Source organism: Phocoena sinus, chromosome 12 (assembly GCF_008692025.1).
Source record: "Phocoena sinus isolate mPhoSin1 chromosome 12, mPhoSin1.pri, whole genome shotgun sequence".
NCBI classification, from domain to species: Eukaryota; Metazoa; Chordata; class Mammalia; order Artiodactyla; family Phocoenidae; genus Phocoena; species Phocoena sinus.
The window spans coordinates 51,836,812-51,855,049 of NC_045774.1; the positions used below are offsets into that span (position 1 = coordinate 51,836,812).

Consider the following 18,238-nt stretch of genomic DNA (forward strand, 5'->3'; position numbering starts at 1 on the left):
AGTGCTAAAAGCCAAGTTCAAGCCATCCTACTGGTTTATATGCTGTTTGCCTCAATCTCTAAGAGAAATGTGCCCCCAAACCAGAAAATCTCTTGCATAGTAACTCCTGGCCACCATATCTAATTTTCTAGACCATTTGTATCTTGGGCACCTCTTTCTCTGGTTCTGTCTAACCCCTGAAGCGACACAAAAGCTACAGATGCATAATTCACGGAGCAACCTCCCAGCCAAGGATATAGATTTGTTTGTTTTAGTCCAGCTGCAAATCCGTTCAGCCTTTCAGAACCAATCCCAAGGATGGGATCCAGAAGTTTCAGACATTCGCGTAAATACTGAAACCTCAACTGGATTATTAACACAAAATTCATATTATTTGGGCATCTTAAGTGCATCACTTAGTTTACGGTTTGTCTTGAAAACTCAGAGGCTTCATGGAACAATCAATATGATCAATATGGAACTGATCTATTCCATTTTCGAGTTACTATAAATGTCAGTGAAAATAAACTCTAAAACATTCCCTTTCTTATCATTGAAAGTAAAAAGAAACATATTAATGTTTTGATATATGACTGGAAAAGCAGAAAACAAAAGGTTTATAGAGCCTTGAGCCATAACTCTCAAACTTTTCCTAAAAAGTCGAACAAGATCAAAGAAAAAGAAACACCAAACTACAGGAATAGGTATCACCTCTGTCTTATATACTATTGCATTAAGAAATCAAAGAACCCCAAGGAATAAATAATTTTTAATTTCTAGTTAGAACTTGATGCTAGACATCATATGGGCTCGCTATGGTGCTAAACCAAAGGAAATGAAATGGATTTTTGCAGTTACTATCCAAGAAACATAATATATCCTAGGAGAAGTGAATTTAATGTTTATGGTCCATAAGGGTTTTCAAGTTTTTCTACCAGAATATTAAGGTGATAAGAGTTAAAGTGCAGAGAGGCTTTTGAGGTAAGGCTGTTTGATAATAGGACAAACCACTGTACTAAGAGAAGTTATAAAATTTGCCTCCCCCAAAATCTTCATCCAGAATTTCTCCTGGAGACTTAGAGCAGGAAACTCAAGTAGAATCTCTTAAAGGCCCTTCTAGCTCTAAGGTCCTGTGAAATCAAAGAATTTCTCCTTATACAAGAAATAAATTGCCTTTTGCAAAGAAGTATCATAATTACAGTGATCACACAGCATAAATTTTACTGAACAGCCACTATCTCAAATATTTTATCATTGTTCCCATAAACCACCAAAATGTGCCAGAATTTCAATATTCTGGCATCCAAAGCACATTTTGCAGACTGCCTCTCACCCTTGGAAGTGGCACAAAAATCCTCCCTCATACCATGTGGTCCAATTTGGGTTTGGAAAATAGGTCACTATAATTACAATGATAATGTCTAACACTCTTATAGCACTTTACAGTGTTTCCACATCCTTTAACTCTCTTGTTCCTTTCAATTACCCTGTGAATTAGGTATTTGATTTCCACAGTAAACTTCTGGTGAACCTCTGTGACATCCTCATTTTACGACAGAAAATTGGAGCATACAGAAGGTAAATGACAGGCATGAGAGATCACCTAGTAAAGTCAGAACAAAAATCCAGATCTTCGGATCCTTATACCAGGACTCTTTCTATTATAAATTCCGTACAGTCCAATGTGTCAGCAACTCCAAAGGAGCTACCTCCTTGGATCAACAACAGTATTGCAAAGAAATCATATCACCGATGTCAATGTCGCATACAAAGAGCTTTTCAACCAGGACATATCTACCTATGCTAAAACTTTGCTTGTTTTGCGACTTAACCATTGACCTCTACTCTCCTTAATTGTCTTTATTGTTGGGATAGGGGGGTCTTAAAATTCATAATCAAAATTTAATCTTCTCATTTGACAATTTTTTGACATCACATCTGACTCTAATGGCTTTGCACTTTTAATACTATACCTCCATACCCCTTCCTCTCCCTTTCCAATTCCCCTCTCTCACCTCCAGGGTTCCTAAAGAAAGAAGAAAAGCCTAACCTTTAATCTGAAAGCATGATCTTTTCCTAGAATTTAAAAAAAAAAAGGTCACAGAAAGATAGTGGAAAGACAGGAAACTTAACTATTTCCCCACTCCTCTGAGTTCTTAGCAAAGTTTATTTTTACTGGAATTTAATTCCCAGGATATTCATTAGACACTCTCCTTATTCAACTAGAAATACCGTATGCATGTCAAAGTTCACTCTAAATGGTTTTTAACTGAACATTTTACCAGGTAAATAATAATGACTTGACTTCAAGTCATTTTGAAAATCACAGTAATTATAAAGCCTCAAAATACTCTGAAATGCAAGTACTTCAAGGTCTTCAAAAAGAACTAATGATTTTATTCTGAAAACACCAAAGTTTAAAATATAGGGTAGGTGCCACCGATTTCTCTTATCTCAGGCCTTGCATAACTGAACGTCAGATGTGTTTTCAACTTGGTGTCCTACCCAAGAAAGTAGAAAGTTTTCAGAGAGCTCCCAATCATTCATTCAGATGAGGGGAAAGCCACGTCCTCCCTCTTCCCACAAACATAATTCCCATTTCCACTCCAAGTCCTACATCCCTCTACAGTGCTAGTAAAATATGTCATCTATCCCAACGAAACACACTATAAGTTACTTGAGGGCAGAAACCCTTTATTTCATTTTATGTCCCATCTAGCACAATGCCTAGCACTTAGAATCTAATCAATAAATGTGCTAACACATTTGGATACATCCATAAATATTTTTTAAATACGTAAATACAGAAAAATTATCAAAGAAAATTCAGGACAGCTGATTCTAAAAATAAATATGTGAAAGCTTAAAAAATTATAATATCCAGGGCTTCCCTGGTGACGCAGTGGTTGAGAGTCCGCCTGCCGATGCAGAGGACACGGGTTCGTGCCCCGGTCCAGGAAGATCCCACATGACGCAGAGCGGCTGGGCCTGTGAGCCATGGCCGCTGAGCCTGCGCGTCCGGGGCCTGTGCTCTGCAACCAGAGAAGCCGCAACAGTGAGAGGCCCGCGTACCACACAAAAAAATAAGTAAATAAAATTATAATATCCAATGTTAATGAGCACTCTCAGACTCTTTTTTTTTGATGTGGACCATTCTTAAAGTCTCTATTGAAATTGTTACAATATTGCTTCCGTTTTATGTTTTAGTTTTTCGGCTTCAAGGCATATGGGATCCTAGCTCCCTGCCCAGGGATCGGATCCGCATCCCTTGCATTGGAAGGCAAAATCTTAACCACTGGACCTCCAGAGAAGTCCCACCCCCAGACTATTGGGAATTCAAGTTAATTCAACTTTTAGAAAAGGTAACTTGATTCTCTGCAATAAAAGCTTAAAATTTTACATACCCTTTGATTCAGCAATTTTATTTCTAGGTATAGTAGGGACTATTCTAAGGAAATAGGTGCAAAAATATGAATGTTCAGGAATGTTTATCTCAGTGTTGCTTTCTTAGAAACAAACTATATGTCAAACAATCGGAATTCAGTTAAATAAATTATAGACTAGTCATGAAATTACTGAAATGGAATACTATTTTCCCACTAAATATATGCTGTGGATAAATTTTTACTGCCATGAAAAGTTATTAACAATATGTTAAGTTTTAAATGGAAGGTTAGTAGTTTTTTGTTTTTTGTTTTTGTTTTCTTAAAAAACATTCATCATACATAGAAAAGGACATGAAAAGACATATATCAAAATGTTGATGGTAAGGGTGTCTGGGTGGGAAAATTACAGGCTTTGTTTTTCTTTTTGCTTATTTATATTGCTTATTCTACTATTTATATCATGTCCATGTATTATTTTTATAAAAATCAAAAAATAGTTTTAATTAACACAGTCTTCTCACAGACAACCATGTCAGTCATATTGACAGTCCTAATAACAGTAAAAAGGATCTGCCAGTTACATTACTTAACTTCAAAACATTCTTACACACATTATCCAAGAAAGTGGAGCATATGAGAAATATTTTCAAAGGAAAAGGAAACCCCCAATCCTGAACAATTTACAAGGTGGGGGGAAAAAATGCTGGTATCTCTGCCAGTTAAGGTTATGAATAATAGAATGATGGTTATTTTTGGAAAATATTTTATCTCCCTTTTCACCTCCATGGGTTCTGACTGACTTCTGAGGTAGATTTCTATTAAGCATCACTGGGTTCACTAATTAAGATTTTTAAAGGGCTGAGGGGATGAAGCTGTAGAAGAAAAGCAGTTCCTTTTGTAGAAAGTAGGAATTAAACTTGATTAGAAATCAATTTCTAGCTCTACCTATCCCCAGGTCTGAAAGTTAAAAGAATTATAATATCCAGTGTTAATGAGCACTCTCAGACTACTGGGAATTCGAGTTGATTTGACTTGAAGTCATCTCTCTTAACACAGGCCTAATGGATCGGTTTTATTTTAAGGTTCTACCAAGAAGCAGGCAACATTTAAACAGTGAAAAAGAACTGTGGGAAGAGCCCTTTACAGACTACAAAGTACTTCCACGCTCATGATCCTACTGGGTCTGATGGTATCCTAAGGATAAGCCACTCCCACAGACATCCCATTTGAGGGTCATCCACATGCATGTTATGTTAAGAGCAGCCAGATTCATACTCTTGGTGCAGACTTTACCCATTGGGCCTTGCTGTTGGTATCTGAACCGCATACAGATTTTTGGCCTGAAATCCTTTTAAGAAGGTCACTGAGCTCCATCTGGGTCATTTTGCAGCATTGTTCTCAGCCACAACACAATGATTAGCACACAGTTCTAAGGGCAGAGGACACATCAAAACACTAAAATCCAGCTCCGACCTGGAGCAGGCCTGAGGAGAAAGTCTTGTTCTCTTATTGACACAGTCTGAATTAGATGGGTGTATTATTGTCACATGAAACCAAGATTGTGTGTTTCCACATATAAAAATCTACGTTGCTTTATTGTCTTGTTGTGACACAGAACAGACAATTATGTCCCCATGTTTTAATCTGTGGCCAGGACATCAAATGTCCTAAAAAGGTCAAAGAAATGTGTGAAATTGTGGAGCCCAGCCCTGGGGCTAACACTGTAGCAGGCATGGCAGGTGTGCAGCTGTGTGCAGCTGTGTCCTATCACAGCTGCAGCACTGGCCTTAAAATCACCAAGTCTTGTTACATTGTTTTCCTGTCCATGCCAAAAGCCACTGGCCTTAAAGCAGGACAGAGTTCCACAACCCTTTAGTTATATAAGAGATATTAACAACCATCAGTCTACAGATTCTAAAATATACATTCAGCAAATCTCACCCAGCACAGGCTTTCATGTCTGTTTACATGTTTCAATTGGCACCATCAAAAACAAAGTTGTTTTTTTTTTTCATTCTACCCTGGAATATCCCTTCTCTTTTAGGAAAATATTCAATAATCTTATTAGCTTGAGTACAAGTATGGCTGACTTCCCATTCCGCAAGAGGAAGTTTTAGACTTCAGAGATTTTTAAATGATCCACCTTCTACTACTTCTAATAATTTTTTCAAAAAAATAAAAAGTATAAAGACTCAATAAAAAGAACACTTCCTTAGAAGATGCAAGAAGTCTGGTCACCCTTGCAAGACACCTCTATTTCCCTGGAACTCTCCTTTTTCAGACAGTCACTTGTATTCACTGATATTTGCCTTTTTTGAGGCCCTGTTTTTGACTTTCATTTAAACACTCTGTTACCTCTTGGTTTCTATGAGTCTGTCTTTCACACAAGGAGAGTAGGGCTTGGCTTCTCAGAGCAGTGCTTGGCAAGCACAGAGGCAGGAAACGCAGAAGGGAATGAGTCTGTCAGACTCATTTTCTTCTAGTTCAAATGTTTATTTCAGATTCGGGAGGAAGTGGAGTGGTTCCTTTCCATTTCCTCCTCTCTAGAACCTGTGAATTGTGTAAGGCTTAGAGAGTCTCACTCTACCACACACTATCCTCACCAGTTCACAGATGGAGAAAGAGACTCTTTATCAGAAAACTCCTGGTTTGAACAGAGCAGAATTCATAGCTCTCTGTGCCCTCCCAGGACCTTCTCTTATGGTTTGAGACTAGAGCCTTGAGCAGGACAACCGAGAGCAACACAGAGGACAGGGCCGGTGGGCTCGGGAATATCCTACACCAGCTCCCAAGGGGCAAGCACCATGCTCCGACTGACAATAGTTCCCAGCCCTGCCACGTGGCACACCTTAGACCACTGCTCAGCCAGGGAGGTCTGACATAATTTGTGAATGCCACAGTGAGATCTGGTCCCAAGCCCACTTTCTAGGTTCCTGAGACTCACTGTCTCTGACATCAGGATGGAGTTTCAGGAGCAAAACTTAAAATATACCTGTTTTAGTAATGAGCTGATTTCAACCTTAAACATGCTGACTTTTCCAATCCACACTCTGATATCTCTATTTTATTTTATTTTATGGCAAGCTATTTAAATCACTGCACTCACCAGCTCAGCTCTGCAACTTGCTTTATTGTCTATGCAATTGACACAGGTCATTTTTAATGCCAAATGGAGACCATCAGAAACTAAACTAGAAAATCTTATGGTGAGTTTACTACTAAACTCTAACAGATGTGCCTGACTCTAACTGTAGGCATTAGGACTGAAGCATAATTTTAGGTATAAATTACTTACTAAGAATATTTATAGACAGAGAAATCCAGCAAAGACCCTAAGACATTTAACACAGATTATCCTGTAGTTGAGCAATTGATAAGGAAGCCAAACATTGTAAATGCATTAATTATGGTTTGTTTAGGAAAGTTTCCAGGGCAGAGTGCTTGATCTAATCACAATGGTTTTGTCAAAGAGTTTTAAAAGATGAAAATCTGACTCATTATCTCTACTCATAGTCTACTTTTTTTTGAATTGTATTACTGTTTGGTAGTCACTAACCATGTTTACCAAGATCTATGCACATAAAATACATACCCTTAAGTGCAACTATATTTACACTTACTCATATATTTACATTTGCACATCCAATATTACATCTAGCTTTTATGTTATGTTCTGGATGAACACCTGAAACTAACTAACACTTCCACATACCAGAATTCCCTCCTAAGAGCCATTTATTATGATACATGTGAGCTAACAATATATTGAAGGCATATTACAGTAGATACAATCACAATATTCGCTTTAGAAACTGAAAGTAGTCAAAATATAAATTGAATTGCCATCTGATTTTTTAAAATCCTCTCTACTGGTCACTAACTAAATAGGGCAGACTGACTGTAAGTACAGTAAAGCAATAAGTCTTTTTAATTAAGAAAAACCAGGATGAAGTGGGGGGGAAGGAAAGATAAACATTGTGTAGGTCATAATGAGACAAACATTTCTACTTGAAGATATTTTCACTAAAGGACATTAAAGGCAAGCTATGCCAAGTCATGTACTTTTCACACACAAAACTATATTGTATCAAATTTAAATTTGTTACAAGTGCTTTGTACATTAAACCAGTGATAACGAAAATGTAACTCAATATCTGATCTAGTGAAACAGCAACCAACATTAGCTCCCAGCCACATGAAGACAATCTCCAATGCCATTACTGGTGTCAGCTAAACCTCTGCCAGTGTGTCTTCTCTGTCCATTTTTAAATAAATTTGTGACTATCTCAATTAGGAAATCTTGAAGGAAGTCTCTATGATGAGGCAATTTTGTTGCTCATTCTCAGCTCCCTGCATTTGCTGTACTTAAAATAGATGCTTATACCAATGTCCTTTCTATTACCCGAAGGGGAAAAAAAATCACATACACACCAGTCCTTTTTCTTTCAGCTCGCAGAGAAGCAACTTGATCCAACCAGTGTTGAAACCTGAGTAGGTCACTGTACACCACGATAAAATTCCCTAATCCCTGAGCCAACTCTCCCTAAGGGGGGGCCTCCTCCGGATCCTCCACTTCCCAGGCTGACTTTTGCATTCGCTCTCTCCTCTTTCCCCCTTTCATTTCCCCTACCTTCAAGCCTTGATATGTGATCCACGGTGGGGCTCAGGTTTCCGTTTTTACAGCTTAGGCCGTGCTAGCTGTATACATTCCTTTCTTTCTGCCGGGCTGTGATTACTTACCAGGGCTTAGTTTACACTGGTCCAGATGAAAGCCGTTCAGATGAAGGCAAACACAGCCAGGCAGCTCCAACGGCACCGATATGAAGCTGCACAAGGCCACATTGTGTTCTCGGTGACATTTTGTTGCACATATTTTTATGCAGGGCAACCAACTTGTTAGGTTACTCTACACTTTAGGTTTGGGGAGATGGAGGGGTAATAATACCATGAGGTTCAGGGAGGGGTTTTATTGATGTGGTTATTAACATTAAAAGCAGAAAAATCTTCATGAGTTCAAAATAACCCTTCCAGCTTTTGACTTTGAGAAATCACTTTTAAAATGAGGACTTTTGGTGCTACTATATTAGAAGAATGCATACCGAACGATTCCACTAGAAATGGGATTTCATGACTCACTGGCATGATGTGCATTGACACGACTGAAGATTCTGACCCAGTGTCTCTTACACATTGTTCCACACTAGGGAGAAAATACTGATCCTTCAGGCAATTGAATTATTTGCTGTGTAAAACTTCTTATTTAATGCTACTCTGTACTGAAATGATAAGGATTAAAACTTCAAATAGTAGGTGGTGACTTGGAAGAAAAATAACATTTTAAAAAGAGGAAATTCTGTGCACGAACGTTAATTCCATACTTAGTCCTGCAGCATTGGCTAAAAATTGTGTAATTTTTCCCCTTCACACAATGTTGTTTTTGTTTCTTCCTCACCAGTTCAGACAAACATCTGTTATACTGTAGAAGGACAACTATCTCCCAAACCACGGAGTGCTCCCACAGCCAAAGTCAACAACGTGAGCCCCAAGCATCGAGCACAGTCAGCCTTTATATCCAGCAGGGATAACATTTCACATGTTTTGATTAAAATTAGCTAATTTGTAATTCTAGAACCTATGAAACTTAAAAGCTGCCATCCATATAGATCACATTAGACAGTGTTTTAAAGGGCCAGTGCACACTGTGACTTCTTAGTGGCTTTACCTCTCTCCTCTTCCTCCACTCCCAATTTAAAATGAAATGGAAAAGTAATCTGGAAATGCAGGACAGGAGGGAAAGGCGAGTGAGGAAGGATGGTTATTGTAAACTGTTTGAATTCCATCCCCATGGGAAGACAACTCCTGCTGGTCTCTTTTTTAAAAAACTGTCTATCAATGGAATCAATGGAGGTTTCCATCACAAGGAATGGCACTGATTTCCAAGGCAAATCTTAACTCTCCTTGGACTGATGCTGCACCTCATGCTTCCAGGCACTAAATTCGTCACCCAGAAATAAAAACCCTTATTCCAAAATGCAGATTGCTACAAACATTTTCTGGAAGAAAGGAACACTAAGCATAGGCACCTAGGTACAGATATAGGATGTATTATCCGTGTGCCCCTTTCTAAACATGGGCTTCATTCAAGGCACTCTCTAGAATATGCTTGTTCTAATCAAGACAACGTCAAACCGCAATAAATTTTACTTAGTTGCTTGCCATCTTCATCGTTTGTCTTTTAAATAGCAACTTAACCAACCTGACCAAGTCAGTGGGCAGTGTTAAGGATTCTATGCAGAAGATGGGGAACACCAAGACGGCTGCAGAATGAAAACTAAAGTCCCCCCTGAAATCTGCTACTTGTTTGTAACTCACAGAAAGACTACAAATAAAACAATTTTTTAAAAAAATCAAGAGAGACTCGTGAAATCAACACAAAACAAAACCCTCACCGGGCAAAAGCTGCAACTTCATGGAAAATAAGTGGGGGGAGAGGGGACGAGGGGGGTCCGGAGCCGAGCGGTGCTCTTGTGCAATCACTCCAACGCGAACAGCTGGAGCGCCAGGCTGCTGCGCTCGCCACCTCTGGAGCACCGCTGGCCTGGCGGGGAGCCCGGCCTCGCCGACAGGACTCCGGGCTGGCCTTTCCGAACAATGGGCAGGCGCTCTGCGAAGGCGGCCCCTCAGACAGCTATCTTGCACCGGGGTTTGCCCGGGTCTGCTTAACTGGGAAGTGGAGCATGCAAAGACGAGCGGGAGGCGGAGGCAGTCGAGTGAGAGGAGCGAGCAGCTGCGTGCGAAGCGAGCCGGCCGTCAAAACGGTACCCAGACCCGCGCCGCTCGGGCCACAACTCGCCCCGGCACTGACAGCCCCTTTTACACCGTCGCCGCTGGCTTCTAGTCGGGAAGCGGGATCGAGGAACGGGGAGATGAACTGGGGAGAGGGGTGGGATCCAGCGCTCCCCGGCTGCTCCGGCCCGACGGCTCTTAACTTTGGAGGGATCCCGGGGATGGCTCCCGAGGAAAAGGAAAAAACCACCCCACCGACTAGGAAAGCCTCTTCACCATACCCACCCGCCACTTGGGCTCCCAGTCCCCTCCCTCTGAAACGCGCCTGTTACCAACCTGGGGTTTATAAGGTTAAATAGTATGTGGTTTCCCGGCCGCCCCTCCACCCCCATCAAATCTGAGGAAGGCAAATCTCGGGGATGCAGCCCGAGAGTTGGCCTCGGTTTGCACCTGGAGGAGGAGCTGAGGCGTTCTGGGCATCCTACAGAAACTGACAAGCGCTCCCCTGTACCCTCCGAATCTATACAACGGCCCAAAGGGAGCAGGCGGAAGAAAGAGCTCAGGCTCTCTGGCCCCGAAGTCCAAAAATACCTTCATTTCCTCATTGATCTCCCTTTTCACTGGGTGAGCCGGTTTCCTGCTTCTTTTATTTTCCGGAGGTCTCCCTTCTTTCTCCATTTCTGCCATGTTTTTGTGTCTGGTTTCTGTGGAGATGAAATGGCTGCTGCCGCCGCCGGCGGTGGTGGCGGCGGCGGCGGCGGCGGCGGTGGTGGAGGTGGTGCTGATGGTGGCAAGGCTGGCGGAGGTAGCGGTGCTGGCGGGGCTGGGGCTGGGGCTGGGGCTAGGCGGGGGGGAGGGAAGGCGGGCACCGGAGAAGCGGGGTCTCTTCTAGCGGCGGAGAACGTCAGTGGCTGTCAGAGGGAAAGGTAGCTCGAGGAGTCTCGGGGATGCCGCCGCCGCCGCCGCTCCTGCTCCCGCTGCCGCCGCCGCCGCCGCCGCCAACGCCGCCAACGCCGCCGCTGCCCCTGCCGCCGCCGCTGCTTCTGCCGCTCCCGCCGGCGCCGCCGCCGCCGCCAGGCTGCATCCTCGGTGCCCCGTGGAGTCGTCAGCCATCTTCCGTCGCTCTGTCCGTCTGCATGGGCGAGGGGAACGTGGGCCGGGCGCGGAGAGAGCGGCTCTGGGCGTGCGTGCGTGGATGTGTGTGTGTGTGTGTGTGTGTGTGTGTGTGTGTGTGTGTGTGTGTGTGCGCCCAGGAGAGCGCGCCAGCCCAGGCGCCCAGCGCCTCCCGCTAGCCGAGCCGGGGGCGGGCCGGGGGCCGGCGCCGGGAGGAGGGGGCGGGCGGGGGAAGGGTGGGGGGGCTAGGACAGCCCCCAGCTCCCGAGCGGGCGTGGCTTCCACCGTCACTGTAGACGCCGATGCTGCGCGGCTCCGGGGGCTGCTCGCGGCCGCTGGCTCATCCGCGGCGGGCACCGGCGGGACGCGGAGCCCCTCACGGCCGCTACCTCGGTACGACGCCTCCCCGGGCCCTCACTGACTCCGGCCGTCCCCCTTAGCTCCGTGATGAAGGCCCGGGTGGGCTCGGAGTTGGGTTTTGAGCCCGAACTAGAAGCTGCTGAGGAAAAATGAATGTGGTTGAGGGGAGGAGGTTGGGCGGTGGGAGGGCGCGGGGACCCGAGGTCGCGTTGCTAGAGGTCCGCTTTCCTCCCCCCCGAAGAAGGCAGACTGAGCTCGCCCCCTCCGGATGGCAGCGCCGGGGTCTCGGAAGAAGGAAACCACAGTCCCGACCTACCCACCGCTGCCAGGACAGTGTCCCCTTCTGGGGGCCACCTCCGGGCTCGTGAGGCTGGAGGCCCCTTGGAGAGACCCCCGCGCCCTGTTCGGCTGGTCCCCAACGCGGCGCGGGCTACGTATGACTGCGCTTGTTAGAAGGCTTTTGCCTCTCAATGAACCACTTAGAAGTAGGACATCTCGGCCTTCAGCTCCCTGCTCTTTTTTCTTTCTTTTCCCTCCAGTTCTTTCCCACTCTCTCTCTCTCTCTCTCTCTCTCTCTCTCTCTCTCTCTCTCGCTCTCTCTCTCTCTCTCTCTCTCTCTCTCACACACACACACACACACACACAACGTCTCACTACAAAGTAACAGCCTTACCCTGTGACCCCGCGCGCACTCTTGTCCCGGTGCCCTGAGTTTAACCCCCCAAAGACTGGGTGCTGCTGGGAGCGCAGGGTCCCGCGTGGGTTCCATTCTCCAGGGAACGGGACTCCTTAGCCACCCCGGGCGGGACCCTCCCTACCCGCTGGGTGCACTCTTTCCCCTAGACTTCCCTGCGTGCGTCTGCTCTCCCCGAGACGTGCTCGCTCCCCCTGTGCTCGCTCGCCTACTCTTTGGGCCTCTCTGTCCACGCCCGGGGCCAAGCTCGGATGGCGTTTCTCCCTCTCTGGGTTGAGGCATTGGCCTGAACGTTTTGATGAGTGTTCGGTGAGACACGCAGCCCTAAACGGCTCGTACACGCGGCGGGGGACACATTGACGTCCCGGGCTTCGCTTTCCGGCGCCGCGACACTTCGTAATTACCTGACACAATGCGATATGGGGGTGTCCATTGTTCCACTGAGTGTTATAGTGGAGTGTGCATTCTGACAGTCAATGGAATTTTAAGTCAGTGGAACTTAAAATTACACATTTTTTTTAAGTACTAAAAGACAGAATGAATTCGGTGTGCGGATATGAGTAACCTTTACATTAAAATCTCAGTTTGGCCTGTCAAACGAGGCTCGTCCTGGGTATTACACTGCCTAATTTGCATTTTGGCATTGTTTTGTTTCTTAAGCGTCAAATTAGAGCTCTTTGGGAGCGTACTCAGGAGGGCTGAGTACCTCCATGTTGGCTATTTTGCCTTTTAGCATCATTTTGTTTCGTAATGGTCAAATTACAGATGCTTGGGAGGGTACCCAGGAGACCTGAGCACCTCCTCTCGCCTCTTCTCTTCCCTGCCTGGAGAGGAGGCTGCACCCGGCTCCGCGTGGCTGGTGGATCCCAGGCGAGCCAAGAGGCCAGAGGGAGCGGGGCCGAAGCAGGCTCCGCAGCGCCTGCAAAGGGTCCGCGCGAAACGCCCCAAGGAAAGTTAAAAATCCTGGGGCGGTTATCCCGGACGCGAAAAAGTCAAGAGGCGAGGGTCGATGAGGTTTTAGGGAGTGCTCTGCCGTACAGGGGCCCCCTATTCGAGATATTACCGGTAGCTTCTGGGAGTGAACCCAGGTATACACAGGTTGTGAGCCCAAGTGCTCTGGCCAGGTCACGCAGCCCGCAGTAGCCCACAGCTGATCTAAGACGACCCAGGCAGCAAGGATGCGGGGAGGAGCCCAAACCTGTTTGCACTAACCGCCCCCCTCCCCCTTCCTGGAACGTTAACACATTTCCGAGTGTGTGAGAGTGGGTGTATTTCACAGTGAGGAATAAGCATCCTAATGCCGTTGCTGGAAGGGAGAGAAGAAGAGGGAATATTTTTGATTTTTCAATCTGAATTTCATCCAAAATATCTGATAAATGGTATGTGGGTGGGAGTTAGTTTGTCTTCTCTGTTTTGTCCTCTTGGTCTTTAATGAAAAATAGTGAGAAAACTTTTTTTGGACTTTCGAATATTCTAAAAGTGTGGAAACATATGTTATAAAGTGTACACAAAGAGAAGCTTTTTGTCTTCTGGAAACATATTTAAGTCCCCTCTGTTTCCTTTGGTGCCAGAACCATTACAATTGATTCACTGTGTTTCAGCTGATATCAAATACCAAGTTATATACCCCAAGTCCTAAGATACAGTTTCACAAGTTAAGAATAAACAGAAAAGGTGAACTGTAGCCCAGAGTTATATTTAAAGGCAGCTATACTTCCTTTAAAGAAAATTACTTGCTCTGCCATTGTTCAGGCATTTAATAAAAATAGTCATATTAATCGGCCACCTGTTCCTTCAAAGGCATATGTCCTCCAGAAAACAGAGGTGAGATTGTTGAATTACAACCCACAATGCACATCTTCAGTGACAGAATGAAAGCTCATAAAGTATGTGTGAGGAGACTTTTAGTCTAGAATAAACTTCAGAGCTGATGATTGTTGCACGTTGGCAATGACAAGGTGTGGGTTTCTTCAAATGTGCTACAGATGAGGACAATTATAACAAGTTGCTGCTTTATGAATACCATGAGTCCAATAATATTCCCTGGATAACTTCATACAGCCTGTAAGAGTATAACCTTATGTGGACAGGAACAATCAATCTCATACTTATCTCAGAAGAGCCACTCTTTTGCTTCTTTGACTTAGCCTTATGCTCTCCAATCATCAGCTTGTTTTCTCTCTCTCTCTCTCTCACATACACGCATACACAAACGCACCAAAGACAGACCCTGGACGTAGAAAAAGTCTTCAATTTTCCCTTTGGTGACTAGTCCTGCCAGTCACCAAAATAAGCACAGGACTGACCTTTCATGCATTCATTCCTCAGTTATATTTTTGTGACTTCTTTTACTCGTCAAGGTTGCTCTTGATGTTTGTTCTAGCCTGATTCCTCCAGAAAATACATTGGAGAGTGGATAGGAAGACCCCAGGGTGATCTGCCTTCAGCCCTCAACCCCTAGATCTGCTTCTTTGTTATCTGCAAGAACACCTAACTGGAGGCCCAGTCTTCATGCCTGGTAAGGAATTAATATATATTTGCTGATTGAGCAGTATGACATAATGACAAACTTACTTTTGTATATTGTTTGAAATTAATGCTCATTTTGAACAAGCTCTGTGATCTAACCAAATGTGGTGACTAAAATATGTGGGAAAATTACTCTGCTGGAGACATTATTAGAACTGTCTCATCTAACATCCACAAAACCCTATGAGGCAGCATCTACTGTGATCCCCATTTCACAGATGAAGAAGCTAAGGGTTACACAGCAAAGTTATTAAGTCACAAGCTAGTAAGTATTGGGATTTGAATCCATAACTTTCTGTTCACCTCTGGATTTCGAGTTCTTGACACTATACTAATCTTCTTTGACAAATTCCTTTTGACAATCTGTATTTTATATAATCTAAGACCCACATTTTTCTAATTTTAACATCTCTGAAATTGTGATATATCTTACAAGACTTCTTTCGATTATAAGTGACAGCTTTTTTTTCCCTGCTTGGTATATGAAATAATAGCGTATTTTCCAATCAGTGGCATATTTGGTTATGGTAGCTTATGCTGCAATATCAAATCATTAGAAAATCTAAGAGACTTAAAACAAAAGAGGGGGCTTCCCTGGTGGCGCAGTGGTTGAGAGTCCACCTGAAGATGCGGGGGACGCGGGTTCGTGCCCCAGTCTGGGAGGGTCCGGCATGCCGTGGAGCGGCTGGGCCCATGGGTCATGGCCGCTGGGCCTGTGTGTCCGGAGCCTGTGCTCCACAACGGGAGAGGCCACAGCGGTGAGAGGCCCGCATACTGCAAAAAGGAAAAAAAAAAAAAGAGGTTTATACTCCTTGATCACACAAAGTCTGCTGAAGATCTGTGTGACTCTCCAGAGCAACTGTCTTCCATGTGACGGCTTGGCATTGCACCTCTGTACCAGCATGTACTTCCATAGCCACTAAGTAGGAGAAGATGGAGCCCTGGAGGATCTCACACGGCAATTAAATGCTCCAGCCTGGCAGTGACATAGGTCACTTCTGCCTCCAATCCATTGGCTAGAATTAGTCATATGGCTCTGCCCAACTGCTAGGGAAGCTGGGAATTGAATCCACCATGTTCCCCAAAGGACAGGAGAACTGGATATGGATGAGCATTTAACATTTGTACCACAATGTTTTCTTCATTCACTGAAATATGGTCATTAGGATCAGGTAATGTAAATATCACAGATCTATTTTATTCAAATCCAGTGAGCAGCAATTGGCCTGTGATTTGTTATAGTCCGTCTTAAGCATACATTCAAAATTCGTGCTCATGTTTAACTTCAAATAACAAAATTCAGAATTAATTTCAAAAAGAACATTATGAAACAGCATAACTATAATGCAGGGGCTTTAATCAAGAGCCTACAGGTAAGCTTCCAGGGCTTTGGAACCTCCTGAAATGATATACAAAATATTCAGTGCATTTTTTCCTGAGGAATGGGTACATATCTGTCATTCTCAATTGGGATTCATGATTTATTCATTCTTTTATTCAACAAATATGTATTGAGAGCCCACTATATTCCAGGAATGGTGTTCTGAGTGCTTTGGATCCAGCGCAAAGATGACAGACAAGTTTCCAAAAATCTCACTAAGCTTATAGTGTACAAAAGGGACAATGAGTAAGCAAACAAATAATAAAAGAAGGGCTTCCCTGGTGGCACAGTGGTTAAGAATCCACCTGCCAATGCAGGGGACACGGGTTCGAGCCCTGGTCCAGGAAGATCCCACATGCCGCGGAGCAACTAAGCCCATGCACCATAACTACTGAGCCCACGTGCTACAGCTACTGAAGCCCACGCACCTAGAGCCCATGCTCCGAGAGCCTGTGCTCCGCAATAAGAGAGAAGCCGCCGCAATGAGAAGCCCGCACACCGCAACGAAGAGTAGCCCCTGCTCGCTGCAACTAGAGAAAGCCTGTGTCCAACGCAGCCAAAAATATAAATAAATTAAATTAAAAATAATAACAATAAAAGAAGGCCATTTTAGATCCAGATAGGTGACATAAAAGGACAATGTGATGGAGAGGAACTGGAGTAGGGTGGGTATAGAGGTTGGGGTCTGCTTTAGCTAAAATAGTCAAGATAGACCTTTAGGAGGAGAAATTTTTTTTTTTTTTTTTAGGAGGAGAAATTTGACCTGAAATAGGAAATAGGAGAAGGACTGCCTATGCAGAGGGCTTGTAATCCTGGAGAAAAGTGTTCTGGTCAGAATTCTATAGGAGCTAAAGAATGTACTCAGCACGTTGAAGAAACTGAAAGTATCTAGAGCATGAAGAGTGGTAGGAAAAGTAGTGAAAGAGGAATGCAGAGGCCAGATTATATGGGGCCTGCACATAAGGGATGGATAAGAGATCAGAATTTTATTTTAAGATCAAGGTAGACAAATGCACAGTGTAAAGAAACCCCCTTTGCATGGGAAGGCCTAAATTTCTTTCTGGTTCCATTATTTGTATGTGTGGATCATCAAGCCATGATTAGCTCTGCCACTAATCAGCAGGTTAACTCAGCTGGGCACCTCCCTGAGTGGGGATCCCCTTCCCTCCTTGCTGTTCCAAGAACATCCTCACCCCCTTTGCCATGGTGTCATGGTGAAGACCATGACCTTCTCAAAAAAATGGAGGCCTTCTGTCAGATTTAGGGCTATAAGAAGCTCCCCAGCTGGTAGCTTCAAACAGACTCAACATTCTTTGCGGGAGAATAAGGGGCTTCATACTTTAGTGAGGCCTTGAGCAAGTCATTTTACATTAACATTCATTTCTTCGTTTGTGAAGTGAGAATAGTGAGTTGTATTTTGGAGTGTTGTTATGTCCATATAATGTCCATTAAAGTGAACTAAAAATAAACCTGCACAAATTTCTGTATGCAAACGTGTATCATCTGCTCTTCTGAGAATCATTATTATTTTACAATAGCCTTAGATTTATATGTACACACTAATACAGATGTGTGCCAATTTAAGGAAACCTAACACATGAGGAATAATCGTCTAGATAATAAAAATGTTCTTCATTTTCAAACTAATGTACACCAGCGTCCTTTTTAATAGTAATTTGCTAAAATGTAATAATTTTAATGTATAAAAATGAGATTTCATATACATTTTCAAGAATATTTCTACCGTATCCATTGAGGCAAGCATAGCAGTACCTGTAAATTCAAGGAAATGGTCAATTCGAGTTATAATTCTTTTTTATTTATTCTTTGCTGGGTTGGGTCTTCGTTGCTGCGCTCAGGCTTTCTCTAGTTGCAGAGAGTGGGGGTACTCTTCGTTGTGGTGCACAGGCTTCTCATTGCGGTGGCTTCTCTTGTTGTGGAGCACGGGCTCTAGGCACGTGGGCTTCAGTAGTTGTGGTGCACGGACTTAGTTGCTCCATGGCATATGGG

At 43.9% G+C, this 18,238-nt stretch overlaps 1 protein-coding gene across 4 annotated transcripts in view; it reads right to left on the reverse strand.

Annotated features, from left to right (window-relative positions):
* Positions 1 to 11,352, reverse strand: part of SOBP (sine oculis binding protein homolog) — a 161,096-nt gene extending 149,744 nt beyond the window's left edge. For 3 of the 4 annotated variants that reach the window (XM_032651665.1, XM_032651661.1, XM_032651663.1), the window contains exon 1: positions 10,743 to 10,968. In XM_032651665.1, the coding sequence (XP_032507556.1) occupies positions 10,743 to 10,838 (96 nt within the window). In that variant the 5' untranslated portion in view covers positions 10,839 to 10,968. Of the gene's footprint in view, positions 1 to 10,742 lie in introns of all 4 variants that reach the window. The other variant, XM_032651664.1, reaches the window with a different exon arrangement.
* Positions 11,353 to 18,238: the final 6,886 nt, after the last annotated feature.